We start from the raw sequence: 23,483 nt of genomic DNA, 5'->3' as shown, positions 1-23,483 counted from the left end.
TTTCTGAGGGAGCGCTGCACTGTTGGAGGTTTCTTACTGAGGGAGCGCTGCACTGTTGGAGGTTTCTTACTGAGGGAGTGCTGCACTGTCGGAGGTTTCTTACTGTTGGAGTGCTGCACTGTCGGAGGTTTCTTACTGAAGGAGTGCTGCACTGTCGGAGGTTTCTTACTGAGGGAGCGTTGCACTGTCGGAGGTTTCTTACTGAGGGAGTGCTGCACTGTCGGAGGTTTCTTACTGAGGGAGTGCTGCACTGTCGGAGGTTTCTTACTGAGGGAGTGCTGCACTGTCGGAGGTTTCTTACTGAGAGAGTGCTGCACTGTCGGAGGTTTCTTACTGAAGGAGTGCTGCAGTGTCGGAGGTTTCTTACTGAAGGAGTGCTGCACTGCTCTCGGGTCAGTCCTGTCTTGATCATGCTCAATGATCAAAATTGCAAAAATTCACCACCCTCTGAATGATGAAATTCCTCACCCCAATCTTAAATGGCCTGCCCCTCATCCTAAGATGGTGTCCCCTGATTTTAGACCAGCTAGCACGGGGAAGCATATTATCCACATCTACCCTGTCACACCCTGTAAGACTTCGGTAAGTTTCGAAGAGGTCGCCTCTCATTCTTCGAAACTCTGGGGGATACAGGCCCAGTTTCCTCAATCTCTTCTCACAAGACAACCCCGCCATCCCAGGAATCAGTCTGGTGAACCTGCTTTGCCCTCCCTTTCTGGTAAGTACATCCTTCCTTCGATAAGGAGCGCAAAACTGCAAGTGCAGGTCTCACCAAGGCTCTATACAATTGCAGCAAGACATCTTTATGGCTTTACTCAAATCCTCTTGTGATGAAGCCAACCTATCATTTGCCTTCCTAGTTTCCTGTTCGCTTGTTCGCTTTCAGTAACTCACGAACAAGGGCACCCACGTCCCTCTGGCCTTCAGTACTTCCTAATTTTTTACCATTTAAGGAATGCCCTGCATTTATTTTTCCCCACCAAAGTGGATAACTTCACATTTTTCCACATCACTTGCCATATTTTCACCCACTCACTTAGCTTGTCTAAATCCCCTTGAAGTCTCTTTGCATCCTCCTCACAACTCACATTCCCACCCTAGTTCTGTGTCATCAACAAACTTGGGAATATCACACTTTGATTTGGATTGTGAATAGCTGGGGCCCAAGCACTGATCCATGCAGTACCCCACTCATCATAGCCTGCAACTTGAGAGTGACCCCCCCACCCCCCAACCCCACCCCCCCACTTATTCCTACTCTCAGTTTTCTGTTGTCTAACCAGTTCTCAGTCCCTACCACTATATTAACCTCAATCCCATGTGCTCTAACTTTTAAAAATTCATTCACGGGATGTGGGTGTCACTGGCTGGGCCAGCATTTATTGCCCTTGTTCGGTGTAGAGTCAAGCACATTGCTGTGGGTCTGGGGTCACATATAGGCCAGGTAAGGACAGCAGGTTTCCTTCTCTAAAGGGCATTAGTGAACCAGATGGGTTTTTAACAACAATCGAGTTTCTTGGCCATCAATAGACTTTTAATTCCAGATTTTTATTGAATTCAAATTTCACTGTGGTGGGATTTGAACCCAGTTCCCCACAGCATTTGTCTGGGCCCCTGGAATACCATTCTTGTGGGGATACCAATATGCCATTGCCTCTCTGTGGTTAGATGGCTTTTCCTGCTGTGTTTTGGTGCATCAAAGCAAAGGAAATTTGTTGTAAGCCGTGTATGAATTCTTTAAATGTTAGCCTTTGCCCATCTACCGTCATAACTTTTAGTGCAGTTTCCCAATCCACCGCAGCCAATTTGCTTCTCATACCTCTGTAGCTTGCTTGGTTTAGGGTTAAGGCTTGGGTTTCGGATTGAACTACAACACTTCCAGACTTCAGGGAAAATTCCACCATATTATGGTCACTCTTCCCTAAAGTCATTGATACATTACTGATCTTGGGAGCTTGCGGCTAACTTCAAAAGTACTTCATTGGCAGCGAGGCAGGTTGGGATGTCCGGTGATTGTGAAAGACATTGTGTAAATGCAAGTATTTCTTTCTCATTCTTTATAAGAGGTATCGCCATGCAAATTCAGTGCACAGAGTTTTTTTATTCATTCACAGGATGTGGGCTGTCGCTGGCTGGGCCCAGCATTTATTGCCCATCCCGAATTTCCCCTTGAGAAGGTGGTGGTGAGCCGCCTTCTTGAGCCGCTGCAGTCCATGTGGTGTAGGTACACCCACAGCGCTGTTAGGGAGGGAGTTACAGTGACCCAGTGACAGTGAAGGAGCGGCCGATATATTTCCAAGTCAGGATGGTGAGTGACTTGGAGGGGAACTTCCAGGTGGTGGTGGTCCCATGTGTCTGCTGCCCTTGTCCTTCTAGATGGCAATGGTCCTGGGTTTGGAAGGTGCTGTTGAAGGAGCCTTGGTGAATTCCTGCAGTGCATCTTGTAGATGGTACACACGCTGCTGCTACTGTGCGTCGGTGGTGGAGGGAGTGAATGTTTGTGGATGTGGTGTCAGTCAAGTGGGGCTGCTTTGCCCTGGATGGTGTCGAGCTTCTTGAGTGTTGTGGGAGCTGCACTCATTCAGGCAAGTGGGGAGTATTCCATCACACTCCTAACTTGAGATCCTGACTTGCGCCACACAATTGATTTGAATAGATATTTGGCACATCAGTTCGGCTTCAGCCGAAGTATCCTGTCCAATTTTGCCACCACATTTTAGGGAGGATGCCGTGGCCTTGGTGAGGAACCGGAGGAGATTAGCCAGGAAGGTGCCGGGGATGAGGGACTTCAGCTAATGTGGAGAGGTCGGAGAAGCTGGGATTGTTCTCCTTAGAGCAGGGAAGGTTAAGGGGAGTTTTGGTGGAGGCGTTCAGAATCATGAAGCGTTTGGATAGAGTAAATAAGGAGGAACTGTTTCTAGAGGCAGGAGGGTCAGGAACTGGGGGGACACAGATTTAAGGTGCCTGGCAAGGGAATCGGAGGGAGAAGTGGGGAAACGTTTTTGCATGCATCGAGAGGTTGTGACTGGGAATGTGCTGCCTGAAAGGGCGGTGAACACAGATTCAGTTGTAACTGTTCTCAAGGAAATTGGGGAAATAATTGCTGGGGAAAGGTTTCAAGGTTATGGAGAAAGAGAAGGGAAGTGGGATTAATTGGATATCTCAACCAAAGAGCCAGCATAACATAAGGGCGGACTAAGACCTTACACTGTATACATTTATAAAATATAAAGTGATATCCTCATGGTTATTTGAAAAATTTTGCAAAACTGGGCAAAGACATTTTAAAATGGCTGAAGTTATGTCTGTTCATGACCCCTGAACAAAAGGGGCTACCATGGCAGTATTGAATGAACATGCACCTCGTTATCTCTGAAGAGACACTAATGACAGTGCCCTCCCCCCCATCCCGTGGGCTGCACAGACCAAATTCAAAGAGAACTATGCAAAGACCATCTGCATTCCATAACCCCAGCTGACCAACAGGAGTCTACTCATCTGCTAGGACAAAAGAACCCTGCAACCTTCCTGTCAATTCTCAATGGTTGAGACATTTAACCATCTCTGGCAGACAGTTGAGGGTTACACACTGTTGTGGTAAGGTGGCAGTCATATGACATGGGCCTCTGGCTTGTGGAGCCAGTAACATTGCCTGGCTGTGCTGCAAAATCTCAGTCTGCTCTTCAGCATTATACAAACAGCCTCACAGAAAAGAAACTCTTCCCAGGCCCCATCTACACTGTTTCTCCTGGAACTTCTGTTCCCTCACCTACACAACTGAAGGCTGATTCACCTCTGCTTGCCTATCTCAGCGTGTGAAGTCAACGCCACCTAAGAAGCGAATTATACAGCATCAGTTTTCAACACACCGGCCTCCATGAAGGAGTACCTCATTGGACTTCAATTCAGGGCCCTGGACCCACGTGAAACAGTATTTATTTTCTCTGTGGTCTCTGCCCTGCAAATCTTTCTTTTCCCTATCCCTCTTTGGAGTTTGCTATGGGGGTTATTAATAGAAAATTGGATTGCACCAAAACCGAGGGGTTGGGAAATTCACTACCGCTTAGAAAGGGGGAAGCAAATCAAAGCACCTTTCTGTTTACAGACTGGTGGTGAGAGGAGAAATTAGTGCTGTTTGAATTAACGCCCCCCCCCCTCCTGTCTGTAACAACAGTCTGAGTGCCCTCATTTTGATGTTTCTTTGACACTGAACAGACTTTGTATATAGAGATTGGCACATGAAAATGACATAGAGAAGACATTTGAACAAGCAAATGCCTAAAGATAAGAGATTGAGCTGCGTGGATAAGAAATTGGGGCAATTAAATGATACAGATAAGTGACTGGAACACACAGGCAATACAGATAAAAGATTAGAATGTGCAAACGGCATAGATAAAAGATTGAGACACACAAACAACGTAGATAAGATATTGGTACGTGCGCCCTGGGTATACAAGAGTTTGGCATACACAAGCTGGGTAGCCAGGGGATTAGCTCACGCAAATTCGGTACGCAAGTGTCTGATACATGCAAACTCCTCGCCCGTGAGATTTGTAGGTTACGCAGAAAGAGGAGGGAAGTGGGATTAATTAGATATCTCAACGAAAGAGCCAGCCCAATGTGAGGGGGACTAAGACCTCACACTGTATACTTCTATAAAATATAAAGAGATATTCTCATGGCTATTTGTAAAATCTTGCATAAAACTGGACAAAGACATTTTAAAATGGCTGAAGTTATGTCTGTCCATGACAAAAGGGACTACCATGGCAGTATCGAATGAACGTGCACCTCGCTATCTCTGAAGATACACTAATGACAGCGCCTTTCCCTGCCCCCTTCCACCCCATCCCATGGGTTGAAAACCATGCTGTATAATTCGCTTCTTAGGTGGCGTTGACTTCACATGCTGAGCTAGACAAGCAGAGGTGAACCGGCCTTCAGTTGTGATAATACAGAAGTTCCAGGAGAAATGGTGTAGATGGGGCCTGGTTCCTTTCTTGCTTGTAGTATGCTAAAGAGCAGACTGAGATTTTGCAGTACAGCAAGGTTTGTGGGTGCACGCGAGATTGGTATGCACCAACTCTGTACGCAAGAGGCTGGCACGTGCAAAGCGGTTGGACAAGAGATTGGTACCTGCAAACTGGAAGGGCGCAACTTGTAAATACACAGCCGATGAAAAAGGTGGGGGAGGGGTTCGAGGAGCTCTTCACGGTGAACGGAAAGAGATGAAGGCGCGTTGGGGATAGTTCAGACAAGGTTCACTCGGCTGATTGCTGATAGCGAAGGGGTTGTCCAATGAAGAAGGGTGGGCCTATACTCATCGGAGCTTAGAAGAGAAAGAATCTTAACTGAAACATGTAAGATTCTTAGGGAACTCGACAGGGTAGATGGTGAGGGGATTTTTTTTCAATTCATTCATGGTTATGTGGGCTTCGCTGGCTGGGCCAGCATTTATTGCCCGTCCCTAATTGTTTTCTTCATGGAGGGTTGGCTTGAGGAGGGGCCGAAAGGCCTACTCCTGACCCCTAGTTCACAAAATAGCCGTTTGGTACGACAGAACCTGAGTATGGCTGAAAGAAAAGAGACACGTCAAAGCTTTTCGTCTTGCACTCATCAGGACAATTCGCAAGGATTTCGAGTGGGTATAGAGAACAACAATTTATACTTCATGAGAAGAGAGTGCTAGTCGGTGAGCAAGTGGACACTGATGGGTGCGGGCGTTGCCATGGAGAATGCAGCTGCCTCGAAAACCTTCGCCAACACGCCTCTTTCATGTCTTTAGCCAGCTGCCTGACTGTGAATTGGAAACCGCTGCCCGGTGTTCGGAGGGGGCCTTGGTGAAAGGCCATGACTCTCGTGACATTTGATACATACCAGACTGTGCGGGGGGTTTGATGCTGTTGGTCGATGGGGTGGGCGACATCTCCCTGTAGTCGTTGGATGAGATAGCTGTGCTGTTGTGGCTCGGCTGAGTGAGGTGCATCACTGCAAGCAGAGAAGCAACCAGGTTTAGATGGAAGCATGTTCAAATTCAACCTCATCCCCACGTGCCCATCACCCTTCGCAAGGCAGTGGGAAGCACTCTCACATCGCACAGCGACAACCACATTTACACTCACTCGCTGGCCCCTTGTGAGATTTAACGGGGAACCTCTAGGTAACACTTGGCATGTTTCTCTCCCTCTGCCCTCATGTCATGGCTCAATAAGTAACACGTTTGCATCTGGGACATTGACTCATGGATACAAGTTCAACGACAGAAACTCGTGCCCCCATAATCCAGGCTTGCACTTCACAGCGGCAATACTGAAGGAGTGCAGCACTGTCAGATGATCAGTACTGAGGGAGTGCTGCACTGTCAGATGGTCAGTACTGAGGGAGTGCTGCACTGTCGGAGAGTCAGTACTGAGGGAGTGCTGCACGGTCAGAGGGTCAGTACTGAGGGAGTGCTGCACTGTCGGAGGGTCAGTACTGAGGGAGTGCTGCACTGTCGGAGGGTCAGTAGTGAGGGAGTGCTGCATGGTCAGAGGGTCAGTACCGAGGGAGTGTTGCACTGTCGGAGGGTCAGTACTGAGGGAGTGCTGCACGGTCAGAGGGTCAGTACTGAGGGAGTGCTGCACTGTCAGAGGGTCAGTACTGAGGGAGTGCTGCACTGTCAGAGGGTCAGTACTGAGGGAGTGCTGCACTGTCAGAGGGTCAGTAATGAGGGACTGCTGAACTGTCGGAGGCACTGTCTTTTACCTGACTTGTGAGGCTCCCCAAGCACCTGGTAATTCATTAAAGGCTCAAAGATTTTCCTTTTGTTTGCAGAGAGTGGGTCTTTGCATGTGAATGTATGTTACTTTTAGCATGTATAAATGAGCCGCACTAAAAGCTCGGCTGATTATCTTAAATTGTCTGCTAGTGTAGCCATTAGTGCACTGATGGTTATTCAGTAAGTGATGCCCAATTGCAGAATCACATCTAACAGCAGACATTTTGTTTTGGGTTTTGAGAGCATGGGCTGGTTGAGTACGGTCTGTACTCTCTCTCTCTCTCTCTCTCTCTATTAGGAAATACAATTTTGGAATCAATGTGTGGGATATTGGTATTGGGAGGGATATGATTAATGGATGAATACCCATTCTCCGTCTCATCCTGAAGTAGTTGACCGTGAACAGGATGCACAGGATGAACAGAAGCAGCGCTAGCAGGCCAATGATGAGGTACAAGAAGTCATCACTGTGGTGTCGGCTCCCTCCAATTGCCACTGGAGCTAAAGGAAATTGGGAGAGAGGAGGTTACTCAGTGCACGTTTCTCTCAGGAGCCCTCCCTCCTGTATACCTTCTCCCTCCTCCGGCATGTTCTGCCCCTTCCACGGGCTATAGTCCCATAGCCACCCACTCTCCTCCACTAACTGACCGGAGCTCATTGCACAAATGGCAGGATGTTCAGCTGCAAAGGCATCACTGCCCAATTCTGTCCTCACTCGACAACGACATGTACATATTACAGCAAGGGCTCACTGGACAGTGATCAGGAGCAGGAACCCTGGCTGATTTCCCCTCTCTCTCTAACTCAGGGATCACTGGACAGTGATCAGGAGCAGGAAACCTGGCTGATTTCCCCCCTCTCTATAACCCAGGGATCACTGGACAGTGATCAGGAGCAGGAACCCTGGCTGATTTCCCTCCTCTCTCTAACCCAGGGGTCACTGGACAGTGATCGGGAGCAGGAACCCTGGCTGATTTCCCTCCTCTCTCTAACCCAGGGATCACTGGACAGTGATCAGGACAGGAACCCTGGCTGACTAACCCCTCTCTCTCTAACCTAGGGATCACTGGACAGTGATCAGGAGCAGGAACCCTGGCTGATTTCCCCTCTCTCTCTAACCCAGGGTTCATTGGACAGTGATCAGGAGCAGGAACCCTGGCTGATTTCCCCTCTCTCTCTAACCCAGGGGTCATTGGGCAGTGATCGGGAGCAGGACGCCTTGCTGATTTCCAGTCTCTATCTCTGACCCATTGACGCTCATTCCAGTTGGAAAATAACTACCAAACACAGTGAAATGAGTGTGTGTAGAATAGGGTCTCGAGTGCTTTCCCAACTACTGGCCATTGCATTTAGTTAGGTACCTTAAACTTTGTACCTGTTGTCATCCAATCAGTGGTGGCATTCAAAGGCGATTCTGTCAGGAGAACAGAGTCTGAAAGCACAATAAATTATTCTAGTCAGTATACAGACAGCAGGCTGAGGGAGAGCAGTGCGTAAAGACACGAGTCAACATGCAAATACCTCGAGGGGAGAGAGACAGGGCGGGGACTGAGAGAGCAGTCATCATAAATATATCTCACTGGGAGAGGAGGAGAGAGAGAGAGGGGAATGAGAGACAGCAGTTAGCATAAATATATCTCACTGAGAGAGAGAGAGAGACAGAGAGGGAGAGAGCAGTGAGAGACAGCAAATATCATAAATATATCTCACTGAGATAGAGAGTGAGAGAGAGGAGTGAGAGACAGCAGTTATCATAAATATATCTCATTGAGAGAGAGAGAGAGAGGGGAGAGTGAGAGACTGAAGTTATCATAATTATATCTCACTGAGAGAGAGAGGGGAGTGAGAGACAGCAGATATCATAAATATATCTCACTGAGAGAGAGAGGGGAGTGAGAGACAGCAGTTATCATAAATATATCTCACTGAGAGAGAGAGAGAGATAGAGGAGTGAGAGAGAGCAGTTATCAAAATATATTTCACTGAGAGAGGGGTAGAGAGAGGAGTGAGAGAGAGCAGTTATATATAAATTTCACTGACAGAGAGAGAGAGGAGTGAGACACAGCAGTTATCATAAATATATCTCACTGGGAGAGGGGGAGAGAGAGAGGGGAGAGGGAGACAGCAGTTATCATAAATATATCTCACTGGGAGAGGGGGAGTGAGAGAGAGGAGTGAGAGACAGCAGTTATCATAAATATATCTCACTGAGAGAGAGAGTGAGAGAGAGGAGTGAGACACAGCAGTTATCATAAATATATCTCATTAAGAGAGAGAGAGGGGAGAGTGAGAGACAGAAGTTATCATAAATATATCTCACTGAGAGAGAGAGAGGGGGTAGTGAGAGACAGCAGTTATCATAAATATATCTCACTGACAGAGAGAAAGTGAGGAGTGAGAGAAAGCAGTTATCAAAATATATTTCACTGAGAGAGAGAGAGAGGGGAGTGAGAGACAGCAGATATCATAAATATATCTCACTGACAGAGAGAAAGAGTGAGGAGTGAGAGAAAGCAGTTAACATAAATATGTCTAACAGAGAGAGAGAGGGGGGGAATGAGAGACAGCAGTTTTCATAAATATATCTCATTGAGAGAGAGAGAGGGGAGTGAGAGCCAGCAGTTATCATAAATATATCTCACTGAGAGAGAGAGAGAGAGGGGAGTGAGAGTCAACATTTATCAGAAATATATTTCAATGAGAGAGAGAGAGAGAGATAGAGGAGTGAGAGAGAACAGTTATCATAAATATATTTCACTGAGAGAGGGGGAGACAGAGGGGAGTGAGAGACAGCAGTTATCATAAATATAGCTCACTGAGAGAGATAGAGAGGGAGAGGGAGAGGGAAGAGAGAGACAGCAGTTATCATAAATATATCTCACTGAGAGAGAGAGAGAGGGGAGTGAGAGACAGCAGTTATCATAAATATATCTCAATGACAGAGACAATGAGAGTGAGGAGTGAGAGAAAGCAGTTATCATAAATATATCTAACAGAGAGAGAGAGAGGAGTGAGAGACAGCAGTAATCATAAATATATCTCAATGAGAGAGAGAGATATAGAGGAGTGAGAGACAGCAGTCATCATAAATATATCTCATTGAGAGAGAGAGAGAAAGGGAGAGGGTAGTGAGAGACAGCAGTTATAAATACATCTCACTGAGAGAGAGAGAGAGAGAAGGAGAGGGGAGTGAGAGAGAGCAGTTATCATAAATATATCTCACAGAAAGAGAGAGAGAGAGCAGAGACAGCAGTAATCATAAGTACATCCCATTGAGAGAGAGAGAGAGAAAAGAGTGAGAGAGAGCAGTTATCATAAATATATCTCACTGAGATAGAGAGAGAGAGAGAGGAATGAGAGACAGCAGTTATCATAAATATATCTCACTGAGAGAGAGGGAGAGGGAGAGAGAGGAGTGAGAGACAGCAGTTATCATACATATATCTCACTGAGAGAGAGAGAGAGAGAGAGGAGTGAGAGACAGCAGTTATCATACATATATCTCACTGAAAGAGAGAGAGGGAGGAGTGAGAGACAGCAGTTAACCTAAATATATCTCAATGACAGAGAGAATGAGAGTGAGGAGTGAGAGAAAGCAGTTATCATAAATATATCTCACTGAGATAGAGAGTGAGAGAGGGGAGTGAGAGACAGCAGTTATCATAAATATATCTCACTGAGAGAGAGAGAGAGGGAGTGGGGATTGAGAGAGAGCAGTTATCATAAATATATCTCACTGGGAGAGGGGGTGAGACAGAGAGGGAGGTGTGAGAGAAAGCTGTTATCATAAATATATCTCACTGAGATAGAGAGGGAGAGGAGTGAGAGACAGCAGTTATCATAAATATATCTCACTGAGAGAGAGATAGAGGGGAGTGAGAGACAGCAGTTATCATAAATATATCTCACTGAGAGAGAGAGTAGTGAGAGACAGCAGTTATCATAAATATCTCTCACTGAGAGAGAGAGATAGAGAGAGAGGAGTGAGAGAGAGCAGTTATCATAAATATATCTCACTGAGAGAGAGAAAGAGGGGAGTGAGAGACAGCAGTTATCATAAATATATCCCACTGAGAGAAAGAGAGGGAGGAGTGAGACACAGCAGTAATCATAAATGTATCCCAATGAGAGAGCGAGAGAGAGTGAGAGACAGCAGTTATCATAAATAAATCCCACTGAGAGAGAGAGAGAAGAGTTTCAAAAGCAGTTATCATAAATGTATCTCACAGGGAGAGAGAGAGAGGAGTGAAAGACAGCAGTTATCATAAATATATCTCACAGGGAGAGAGAGAGGAGTGAGAGACAGCAGTTATCATAAGTTTAACTCACTGAGAGAGAGAGGGGAGTGAGAGACAGCAGTTATAAATATATCTCACTGAGAGAGAGAGAGAAGGAGAGGGGAGTGAGAGACAGCAGTTATCATAAATATATCTCACTGAGAGAGAGAGAGAGGGAGAGGGGAGTGAGAGACAGCAGTTATCATAAATATATCTCACAGGGAGAGAGAGAGGAGTGAGAGACAGCAGTTATCATAAGTTTAACTCACTGAGAGAGAGAGGGGAGTGAGAGACAGCAGTTATCATAAATATATCTCACTGAGAGAGAGAGAGAAGGAGAGGGGAGTGAGAGACAGCAGTTATCATAAATATATCTCACTGAGAGAGAGAGAGAGAGGGAGAGGGGAGTGAGAGACAGCAGTTATCATAAATATATCTGACTGAGAGAGAGAGAGAGGGAGAGGGGAGTGAGAGACAGCAGTTATCATAAATATATCCCACTGAGAGAGAGAGAGAGAGGAGTGAGACACAGCAGTAATCATAAATATATCCCAATGAGAGAGCGAGAGAGAGAGAGAGATAGTGAGAGGCAGCAGTAATCATAAATATATCCCACTGAGAGAGAGAGAGAGAAGAGTGTCAAACAGCAGTTATCATAAATATATCTCACAGGGAGAGTGAGAGAGAGGTGCGAGAGACAGCAGTTATCATAAATATAACTCGCTGAGAGAAAGACGGAAGTGAGAGACAGCAGTTATCATAAATACATCTCACTGAGTGTGAGAGAGAGGGGAGTGAGACAGAGCAGTTATGATAAATATATCGGACTGAGAGAGAGGGCGGAGTGAGAGAGAGCAGTTAATAAATATAGCTCACTGAGAGAAAGTTGGGATTGAGAGACAGCAGTTATCATAAATATATCTCACTGAGAGAGAGAGAGTAGGGACTGAGAGACAGCAGTTATCATAAATATATCTCACAGAGAGAGAGATAGATAGAAGGGATTGAGAGAGCAGTTATCATAAATATATCCTACTGAGAGAGAGAGAGGAGAGAGAGACAGCAGTTATCATAAATATAACTCACTGAGAGGGAGATGGGAGTGAGAGACAGCAGTTATCATAAATATATCTCACTGAGAGAGATAGAGAGGAGAGTTAGAGTCATCTGTTATCATAAATATATCTCACTGAGAGAGAGAGATAGAGGGAGAGGGGAGTGAGAGAGAGCAGTTATCATAAATAAATCTCACTGAGAGATAGAGAGAGGTGGGAGTGAGAGAGCAGTTATCATAAATATAGCTCACTGAGAGAGAGAGAGAGGGAGAGGGGACTGATAGACAGCAGTTATTATAAATATATATCTCTGAGAGAGGGAGAGAGAGAGGGGAGTGAAAGAGAGCAGTTATCATAAATATATATCTCTGAGAGAGGGAGAGAGAGAGGGGAGTGAAAGAGAGCAGTTATCATAAATATTTCTTACAGAGAGAGGTGGGAGTGAGAGACAGCAATCATCTGAAATATATCTCACAGGGTGAGAGAGAGAGGGAGAGGGAGAGGAGAGTGGGAGACAGCAGTTATCATAAATACATCTCACAGAGAGAGAGAGAGTGGAGTGAGAGGCAGCAGTTATCATAAATACATCCCACTGAGAGAGAGAGAGAGAGGAGTGAGACACAGCAGTAATTATAAATATATCCAAATGAGAGAGAGAGAGAGAGAGAGGAGTGAGAGACAGCAGTTGTCATAAATATATCCCACTGAGAGAGAGAGAGAGATGAGTGACAAACAGCAGTTATCATAAATATATCTCACAGGGAGAGAGAGAGTGACAGGGGAGTGAGAGACAGCAGTTATCATAAATATAACACACTGAGTGTGAGAGAGAGGGGAGTGAGAGAGAGCAGTTATCATAAATATATCTCACTGAGAGAGAGAGATGGAGCGAGAGGATTGAGAGACAGCTGTTATCATAAATATATCTCACAGGGAGAGAAAGAGAGAGGAGTGAGAGACAGCAGTTATCATAAATATAACTCACTGAGAGAGAGAGGGGAGTGAGAGACAGCAGTTGTCATAAATATATCTCACTCAGTGTGAGAGAGAGGGGAGTGAGAGAGCAGTTATCATAAATATATCTCAATGAGAGAGATAGAGAGAGCTGGGAGAGAGAGTCAGCAATTATCAGAAACATATCTCACAGAGTGAGAGAGAGTGAGAGGGGAATGAGAGACAGCACTCTTCATAAATATATCTCACTGAGAGAGAAGGGAGTGAGAGACAGCAGTTATCATAAATATATCTCACTGACAGAGAGAATGAGAGTGAGGAGTGAGAGAAAGCAGTTATCATAAATATATCTAACAGAGAGAGAGAGAGGAGTGAGAGACAGCAGTAATCATAAATATATCTCTCTGAGAGAGAGAGAGGGGAGTGAGAGAAAGCAGTCATCATAAATATATCTCATTGAGAGAGAGAGAGAGAGAGAGAGGGAGAGGGTAGTGAGAGACAGCAGTTATACATTTCACTGAGAGAAAGAGAGAGAAGGAGAGGGGAGTGAGAGAGCAGTTATCATAAATATATCTCACTGAGAGAGAGAGAGAGAGATAGAGGAGAGAGAGAGAACAGTTATCATAAATATATTTCACTGAGAGAGGGGGAGAGAGAGACGGGAGTGAGAGACAGCAGTTATCATAAATATAGCTCACTGAGAGAGAGAGAGAGAGGGAGAGGGAGAGGGAAGAGAGAGAGAGCAGTTATCATAAACATATATCACTGGGAGAGGGGGAGAGATAGAGAGGGAGTAATGAGAGACAGCTGTTATCATAAAATTATCTCACTGAGAGAGAGAGAGAGAGAGAGGTGAGTGAGAGACAGCAGTTATCATAAATATATCTCAATGACAGAGAGAATGAGAGTGAGGAGTGAGAGAAAGCAGTTATCATAAATATATCTAACAGAGAGAGAGAGGAGTGAGAGACAGCAGTCATCATAAATATATCTCATTGAGAGAGAGAGAGAGAGAGAGGGAGAGGGTAGTGAAAGACAGCAGTTATAAATACATCTCACTGAGAGAGAGAGAGAGAGAAGGAGAGGGGAGTGAGAGAGAGCAGTTATCATAAATATATCTCACTGAGAGAGAGGGGGGAGTGAGAGAAGCAGTTATCATAAATATATCTCACTGAGATAGAGAGGAGTGAGAGACAGCAGTTATCATAAATATATCTCACTGAGATAGAGAGAGAGAGGAGTGAGAGACAGCAGTTATCATACATATATCTCACTGAGAGAGAGAGAGGGGAGTGAGAGACAGCAGTTATCATAAATATGTCTCACTGAGAGAGAGAGAGAAAGAGCTGGGAGTGAGAGTCAGCAGTTATCATAGATATATCTCACTGAGAGAGAGAGAGAGAGGAGGGTGTGAGAGAGAGCAGTTATCATAAATATATCTCACTGAGAGAGAGAGAGGGGAGTGAGAGAGCAGTTATCATAAATATATATCTCTGAGAGAGGGAGAGAGAGAGGGGAGTGAGAGACAGTAGTTATCATAAATATATCTCACTGAGAGAGAGAGAGAGAGAGAGAAGGGAGAGGGGGGTGAAAGACAGCAGTCATCATAAATATATCTGACCTGGACAGAGAGAGGAGTGAGAGACAGCAGTTATCATAAATATATCTCACTGAGAGAGAGAGAGAGATAGAGAAGGGAGAGGGGAGTGAGAGACAGAAGTTATCATAAATAAATCTCACTGAGAGAGAGAGAAGGAGAGGGGAGTGAGAGAGAGCAGTTATCATAAATATATCTCACTGAAAGAGAGAGAGAGTGAGGAGAGAGAGACAGCAGTAATCATAAATATATCCCACTGAGAGAGAGAGAGAGAGATAGGAGTGAGAGAGAGCAGATATCATAAATATATCTCACTGAGAGAGACAGGGAGAGAGAGAGGCGAGTGAGAGACAGCAGTCATCAGAAATATATCTCACAGGGAGAGAGAGAGAGGGAGAGGAGAGTGGGATACAGCAGTTATCATAAATATATCTCACTAAGAGAGAGAGAGAGAGAGGGGAATGAGCGACAGCAGTTATCATAAATATATCTCACTGAGAGAGAGAGAGGGACAGGGGAGTGAGAGACAGCAGTTATCATAAATATAACTCACTGAGAGAGAAAGAGGAGTGAGAGACAGCAGTTATCATAAATATATCCCACTGAGAGAGAGAGAGAGGAGTGAGACACAGCAGTAATCATAAGTATACCCCAATGAGAGAGCAAGAGAGAGAGAGAGAGAGAGAGTGAGAGGCAGCAGCAATCATAAATATATCCCACTGAAAGAGAGAGAAGAGTGTCAAACAGCAGTTATCATAAATATATCTCACTGAGAGAGAGAGAGAGAGAGATAGGAGTGAGAGACAGCAGTTATCATAAATATATCGCACTGAGAGAGAGAGAGAGGGAGAGGGAGTGAGAGACAGCAGTTATCATAAATATATCTGACTGAGAGAGAGGGAGAGGGAGAGGGGAGTGAGAGACAGCAGTTATCATAAATATATCCCACTGAGAGAGAGAGAGAGAGAGGAGTGTCAAACAGCAATTATCATAAATATATCTCACAGGGAGAGTGAGAGAGAGGTGCGAGAGACAGCAGTTATCATAAATATAACTCGCTGAGAGAAAGACGGAAGTGAGAGACAGCAGTTATCATAAATACATCTCACTGAGTGTGAGAGAGAGGGGAGTGAGACAGAGCAGTTATGATAAGTATATCGGACTGAGAGAGAGGGCGGAGTGAGAGAGAGCAGTTAATAAATATAGCTCACTGAGAGAAAGTTGGGATTGAGAGACAGCAGTTATCATAAATATATCTCACTGAGAGAGAGAGAGTAGGGACTGAGAGACAGCAGTTATCATAAATATATCTCACAGAGAGAGAGATAGATAGAAGGGATTGAGAGAGAGCAGTTATCATAAATATATCCTACTGAGAGAGAGAGAGGAGAGAGAGACAGCAGTTATCATAAATATAACTCACTGAGAGGGAGATGGGAGTGAGAGACAGCAGTTATCATAAATATATCTCACTCAGTGTGAGAGAGAGGGGAGTGAGATAGCAGTTATCATAAATATATCTCACTGAGAGAGATAGAGAGGGGAGTTAGAGTCATCTGTTATCATAAATATATCTCACTGAGAGAGAGAGATAGAGGGAGAGGGGAGTGAGAGAGAGCAGTTATCATAAATAAATCTCACTGAGAGATAGAGAGAGGTGGGAGTGAGAGAGCAGTTATCATAAATATTTCTTACAGAGAGAGGTGGGAGTGAGAGACAGCAATCATCTGAAATATATCTCACAGGGTGAGAGAGAGAGGGAGAGGGAGAGGAGAGTGGGAGACAGCAGTTATCATAAATACATCTCACAGAGAGAGAGAGTGGAGTGAGAGGCAGCAGTTATCATAAATACATCCCACTGAGAGAGAGAGAGAGGGGACTGATAGACAGCAGTTATTATAAATATATATCTCTGAGAGAGGGAGAGAGAGAGGGGAGTGAAAGAGAGCAGTTATCATAAATATATATCTCTGAGAGAGGGAGAGAGAGATGAGTGACAAACAGCAGTTATCATAAATATATCTCACAGGGAGAGAGAGAGTGACAGGGGAGTGAGAGACAGCAGTTATCATAAATATAACACACTGAGTGTGAGAGAGAGGGGAGTGAGAGAGAGCAGTTATCATAAATATATCTCACTGAGAGAGAGAGGGGAGTAAGAGACAGCTGTTATCATAAATATATCTCACAGGGAGAGAGAGCGAGAGGATTGAGAGACAGCAGTTATCATAAATATATCTCACAGGGAGAGAGAGAGAGAGGAGTGAGAGACAGCAGTTATCATAAATATAACTCACTGAGAGAGAGAGGGGAGTGAGAGACAGCAGTTATCATAAATATATCTCACTGAGAGAGATAGAGAGAGCTGGGAGAGAGAGTCAGCAATTATCAGAAACATATCTCACAGAGTGAGAGAGAGTGAGAGGGGAATGAGAGACAGCACTCATCATAAATATATCTCACTGAGAGAGAGGGGAGTGAGAGACAGCAGTTATCATAAATACATCTCACTGAGAGAGACAGAGAGAGAGAGAGAGAGGAGTGAGACAGCAGTAATCATAAATATATCCCAATGAGAGAGAGAGAGAGAGAGTGAGAGACAGCAGTTATCATAAATATATCCCACTGAAAGAGGGAGAGAGGGGACTGACAAACAGCAGTTATCATAAATATATCTCACAAGGAGAGAGAGAGAGAGGAGTGAGAGACAGCAGTTATCATAAATATAACTCACTGAGAGAGAGACGGAAGTGAGAGAGAGCAGTTATCATAAATATATCTCACTGAGTGCGAGAGAGAGGGGAGTGTGAGAGAGCAGTTATCATTAATATATCTCACTGAGAGAGAGAGAGAGACGAGTGAGAGACAGCAGTTATCATAAATATATCTCACTGAGAGACAGAGATAGAGGGAGTGGGGAGTGAGAGACAGCAGTTATCATAAATATATCTCACTGAGAGAGAGAGAGAGAGGTAGGAGTGAGAGAGCAGTTATCATATATATAGTTCACTGAGAGAAAGGGGGGAGTGAGAGACAGCAGTTATCATAAATATATATCTCTCAGAGAGGGAGAGAGCGAGAGGGGAGTGAAAGAGAGCAGTTATCATAAATATATCTCACTGAGAGAGAGAGAGAGAGAGCTGGCTGAGAGAGACAGCAATTATCAGAAATATATCTCACAGGGAGAGAGAGAGAGAGAGAGGGAGAGGAGAGTGGGAGACAGCAGTTATCATAAATATATCTCAACAGAGAGAGAGAGAGGGGGAGAGGGGAGTGGGAGACAGCAGTTATCATAAATGTTTCTCACTGAGAGAGAGAGAGAAGAGTGAGAGACAGCAGTTATCATAAATATATCCCACTGAGAGAGAGAGAGAAGAGTGACAAACAGCAGTTATCATAAATATATCTCACAGGGAGAGAGAGAGAGAGGAGCGAAAGCCAGCAGTTATCATAAATATAACTCACTGAGACAGAGACGGAAGTGAGAGACAGCAGTTATCATAAATATATCTCACTGAGTCCGAGAGAAAGGGGAGTGTGAGAGAGCCGTTATCATAAATATATCTCACAGAGAGAGAGAGAGAGGAGGATAGGGGACTGAGAGAAAGCAGTTATCATAAATATATCTCACAGAGAGACAGAGAGAGACAGGGGAGTGAGAGACAGCAGTTATCAGAAATATATCTCATTGAGAGAGAAGAGAGAGGAGAAAGAGACAGAAGTCATCATAAATATATCTCACTGAGAGAGAGAGAAAGAGAGAGCTGGCAGAGAGAGACAACAATTATCAGAAATATATCTCACAGGGAGAGAGAAAGAGGGAGAGGAGAGTGGGAGACAGCAGTTATCATAAATATATCTCACTGAGAGAGAGAGAGAGGGGAATGAGAGACAGCAGTTATCATAAATATATCTCATTGAGAGAGAGAGAGGAGAGGAGAAAGAGACAGAAGTCATCATAAATATATCTCACTGAGAGTGAGAGAGAGAGAGGGGAGTGAGAGAACTGCAGTTATCATAAATATATCTCACTGAGATAGAGAGGGGAGTGAGAGTCAGCAGTTATCATAAATATATCTCACTGAGAGAGAGAGAGAGAAAGGGGGGGAGTGAAAGAGAACAGTTATCATAAATATATCTCACTGAGAGAGTCAGAGAGTTGGGAGTGAGAGACAGCAGTCATCATAAATATATCTCACGAGAGAGAGAGAGGGGAGTGAGAGACAGCAGTTATCATAAATATATCTCACTGAGAGAGTGAGAGAGAGAGGGAGGAGTGAGAGACAGCAGTTATCATAACTATATCTCACTGAGAGAGAGGGAGGTAAGAGAGAGCAGTCATCATAAATATATCTCACTGAGAGAGAGAGAGAGGGGGGGCGTGAGAGACAGCAGTTATCATAAATATATCTCACTGAGAGAGAGAGAGTGGGTGTGGCAGACAGCAGTCATCATAAATATATCTCACTGAGAGAGGGAGAGAGAGGGGGGTGTGGGAGACAGCAGTCATCAAAAATATATCTCACTGAGAGAGAGAGAGAGAGAGAAGTGAGAGAACTGCAGTTATCATAAATATATCTCACTGAGAGAGAGAGAGAGAGAGGGGAGTGAGAGACAGATGTTATCACAAATATATCTCACTGAGAGTGAGAGAGAAAGGGAGTGAGAGAACAGCAGTTCTCATAAATATATCTCACTGAGAGAGAGAGAGAGAGGGGATTGAGAGACAGCAGTTATCATAAACATATCTCATTGAGAGAGAGAGAGGGGAGTGAGAGAGAGCAGTTAACATAAATATATCTCACTGAGAGAGAGAGAGGGAGAGAGAGAGGGGAGTGAGAAACAGCAGTTATCATAAATATATCTCACTGAGAGAGAGAGGGGAGTGAGAGAACTGCAGTCATCATAAATATATCGCACTGAGATAGAGGGAGAGGGGAGTGAGAGACAGCAGTCATCATAAATATATCTCACTGAGTGAGAGAGGGAGAGAGAAAGAGGGGAGTGAGAGACAGCAGTTATCATAAATATATCTCACAGAGAGAGAGAGAGAGAGGGAGGAGTGAGAGACAGCAGTTATCATAACTATATCTTACTGAGAGAGAGTGGGGGGTGAGAGAGAGCAGTCATCATAAATATATCTTACTGAGAGAGGGAGAGAGAAAGAGGGGAGTGAGAGACAGCAGTTATCATAAATATATCCCACTGAGAGAGGATGAGAGAGAGTGGAGTGAGAGACAGCAGTTATCATAAATATATCTCACTGAGAGAGAGAGGGTGTGGCAGACAGCAGTCATCATAAATATGTCTCACTGAGAGAGGGAGAGAGAAAGAGGGGAGTGAGAGACAGCAGTTATCATAAATATATCCCACTGAGAGAGGGAGAGAGAGAGGGGAGTGAGAGAACTGCAGTTATCATAAATATATCTCACTGAGATATAGAGAGAGGGGAGTGAGAGACAGCAGTTATCATAAATATATCTCACTGAGAGAGAGAGAGAGGGGAGTGAGAGACAGCAGTTATCATTACTATATCTCACTGAGAGAGAGAGAGAGAGAGAGAGGGGGATTGAGAGAGAACAGTTATCATAAATATATCTCACTGAGAGAGGGAGAGAGAAAGAGGGGAGTGAGAGACAGCAGTTATCATAAATATATCCCACTGAGAGATGGATAGAGAGAGAGTGGAGTGAGAGACAGCAGTTATCATAAATATATCTCACTGAGAGAGAGAGAGGGTGTGGCAGACAGCAGTCATCATAAATATGTCTCACTGAGAGAGGGAGAGAGAAAGAGGGGAGTGAGAGACAGCAGTTATCATAAATATATCTCACTGAGAGAGAGAGGGGAGTGAGAGAACTGCAGTCATCATAAATATATCGCACTGAGATAGAGGGAGAGGGGAGTGAGAGACAGCAGTCATCATAAATATATCTCACTGAGAGAGAGAGGGAGAGAGAAAGAGGGGAGTGAGAGACAGCAGTTATCATAAATATATCTCACAGAGAGAGAGAGAGAGGGAGGAGTGAGAGACAGCAGTTATCATAACTATATCTCACTGAGAGAGAGTGGGGGGTGAGAGAGAGCAGTCATCATAAATATATCTTACTGAGAGAGGGAGAGAGAAAGAGGGGAGTGAGAGACAGCAGTTATCATAAATATATCCCACTGAGAGAGGGAGAGAGAGAGGGTAGTGAGAGAACTGCAGTTATCATAAATATATCTCACTGAGATATAGAGAGAGGGGAGTGAGAGACAGCAGTTATCATAAATATATCTCACTGAGAGAGAGAGAGAGAGAGAGGGGAGTGAGAGACAGCAGTTATCATTACTATATCTCACTGAGAGAGAGAGAGAGAGAGAGGGGGGATTGAGAGAGAACAGTTATCATAAATATATCTCACTGAGAGAGGGAGAGAGAAAGAGGGGAGTGAGAGACAGCAGTTATCATAAATATATCCCACTGAGAGAGGGATAGAGAGAGAGTGGAGTGAGAGACAGCAGTTATCATAAATATATCTCACTGAGAGAGAGAGAGGGTGTGGCAGACAGCAGTCATCATAAATATGTCTCACTGAGAGAGGGAGAGAGAAAGAGGGGAGTGAGAGACAGCAGTTATCATAAATATATCCCACTGAGAGAGGGAGAGAGAGAGGGGAGTGAGAGAACTGCAGTTATCATAAATATATCTCACTGAGATATAGAGAGAGGGGAGTGCGAGACAGCAGTTATCATAAATATATCTCACTGAGAGAGAGAGAGGGGAGTGAGAGACAGCAGTTATCATTACCATATCTCACTGAGAGAGAGAGAGAGAGGGGGGGGATTGAGAGAGAACAGTTATAATAAATATATCTCACTGAGAGAGGGAGAGAGAAAGAGGGGAGTGAGAGACAGCAGTTATCATAAATATATCCCACTGAGAGAAGGATAGAGAGAGAGTGGAGTGAGAGACAGCAGTTATCATAAATATATCTCACTGAGAGAGGGATAGAGAGAGAGTGGAGTGAGAGACAGCAGTTATCATAAATATATCTCACTGAGAGAGAGAGAGAGGGTGTGGCAGACAGCAGTCATCATAAATATGTCTCACTGAGAGAGAGAGAGAGGGAGGAGTAAGAGACAGAAGTCATCATAAATATATCTCACTGAGAGAGAGAGAGAGGGCAGTGAGAGACAGCAATTATCAGAAATATATCTCACTGAGAGAGAGAGAGAGAGCTGGCAGAGAGAGACAACAATTATCATAAATATATCTCACTGAGAGAGAGAGGGGAATGAGAGACAGCAGTTATCATAAATATATCTCATTGAGAGAGAGAGAGGAGAGGAGAAAGAGACAGAAGTCATCATAAATATATCTCACTGAGAGTGAGAGAGAGAGAGGGGAGTGAGAGAACTGCAGTTATCATAAATATATCTCACTGAGATATAGAGAGAGGGGAGTGAGAGACAGCAGTCATCATAAATATATCTCACTGAGAGAGAGAGAGAGGGGGGGCGTGAGAGACAGCAGTTATCATAAATATATCTCACTGAGAGAGAGAGAGTGGGTGTGGCAGACAGCAGTCATCATAAATATATCTCACTGAGAGAGGGAGAGAGAGGGGAGTGAGAGACAGATGTTATCATAAATATATCTCACTGAGAGAGAGAGGGGGGAATGAGAGACAGCGGTTATTATAAATATATCTCACTGAGAGAGAGAGAGAGAAGTGAGAGAACTGCAGTTATCATAAATATATCTCACTGAGAGGGAGAGAGGGGAGTGAGAGAGAGCAGTCATCATAAATATATCTCACTGAGAGAGAGAGAGAGAGAGAGGGGAGTGAGAGACAGATGTTATCACAAATATATCTCACTGAGAGTGAGAGAGAAAGGGAGTGAGAGAACAGCAGTTCTCATAAATATATCTCACTGAGAGAGAGAGAGAGAGGGGATTGAGAGACAGCAGTTATCATAAACATATCTCATTGAGAGAGAGAGAGGGGAGTGAGAGAGAGCAGTTAACATAAATATATCTCACTGAGAGAGAGAGAGGGAGAGAGAGGGGAGTGAGAAACAGCAGTTAACATAAATATATCTCACTGAGAGAGAGAGGGGAGTGAGAGAACTGCAGTCATCATAAATATATCGCACTGAGATAGAGGGAGAGGGGAGTGAGAGACAGCAGTCATCATAAATATATCTCACTGAGAGAGAGAGGGAGAGAGAAAGAGGGGAGTGAGAGACAGCAGTTATCATAAATATATCTCACAGAGAGAGAGAGAGAGGGAGTGAGAGACAGCAGTTATCATAACTATATCTCACTGAGAGAGAGTGGGGGGTGAGAGAGAGCAGTCATCATAAATATATCTCGCTGAGAGAGAGAGAGGGTGTGGCAGACAGCAGTCATCATAAATATATCTTACTGAGAGAGGGAGAGAGAAAGAGGGGAGTGAGAGACAGCAGTTATCATAAATATATCCCACTGAGAGAGGATGAGAGAGAGTGGAGTGAGAGACAGCAGTTATCATAAATATATCTCTGAGAGAGAGAGAGGGTGTGGCAGACAGCAGTCATCATAAATATGTCTCACTGAGAGAGGGAGAGAGAAAGAGGGGAGTGAGAGACAGCAGTTATCATAAATATATCCCACTGAGAGAGGGAGAGAGAGAGGGGAGTGAGAGAACTGCAGTTATCATAAATATATCTCACTGAGATATAGAGAGAGGGGAGTGAGAGACAGCAGTTATCATAAATATATCTCACTGAGAGAGAGAGAGAGAGGGGAGTGAGAGACAGCAGTTATCATTACTATATCTCACTGAGAGAGAGAGAGAGAGGGGGGGGGGATTGAG

At 44.5% G+C, this 23,483-nt stretch overlaps 1 protein-coding gene across 3 annotated transcripts in view; it reads right to left on the bottom strand.

Annotated features, from left to right (window-relative positions):
* LOC121269319 (deleted in malignant brain tumors 1 protein-like) overlaps positions 1 to 23,483 on the bottom strand; it is a 246,846-nt gene that overhangs the window by 135,384 nt on the left and 87,979 nt on the right. For all 3 annotated transcript variants that reach the window (XM_041173871.1, XM_041173872.1, XM_041173873.1), the window contains 3 exons: positions 8,136 to 8,192; positions 7,127 to 7,261; positions 5,881 to 5,991 (listed from right to left, as the gene is read on the bottom strand). In XM_041173871.1, the coding sequence (XP_041029805.1) occupies positions 5,881 to 5,991; positions 7,127 to 7,261; positions 8,136 to 8,192 (303 nt within the window). The remainder of the gene's footprint in view (positions 1 to 5,880; positions 5,992 to 7,126; positions 7,262 to 8,135; positions 8,193 to 23,483) is intronic.

This window comes from Carcharodon carcharias, chromosome 24, assembly GCF_017639515.1.
Source record: "Carcharodon carcharias isolate sCarCar2 chromosome 24, sCarCar2.pri, whole genome shotgun sequence".
NCBI lineage: Eukaryota > Metazoa > Chordata > Chondrichthyes > Lamniformes > Lamnidae > Carcharodon > Carcharodon carcharias.
The sequence above is the reverse complement of the archived record's forward strand: the minus strand, read 5'-3'. Positions and strand labels throughout refer to the sequence as shown.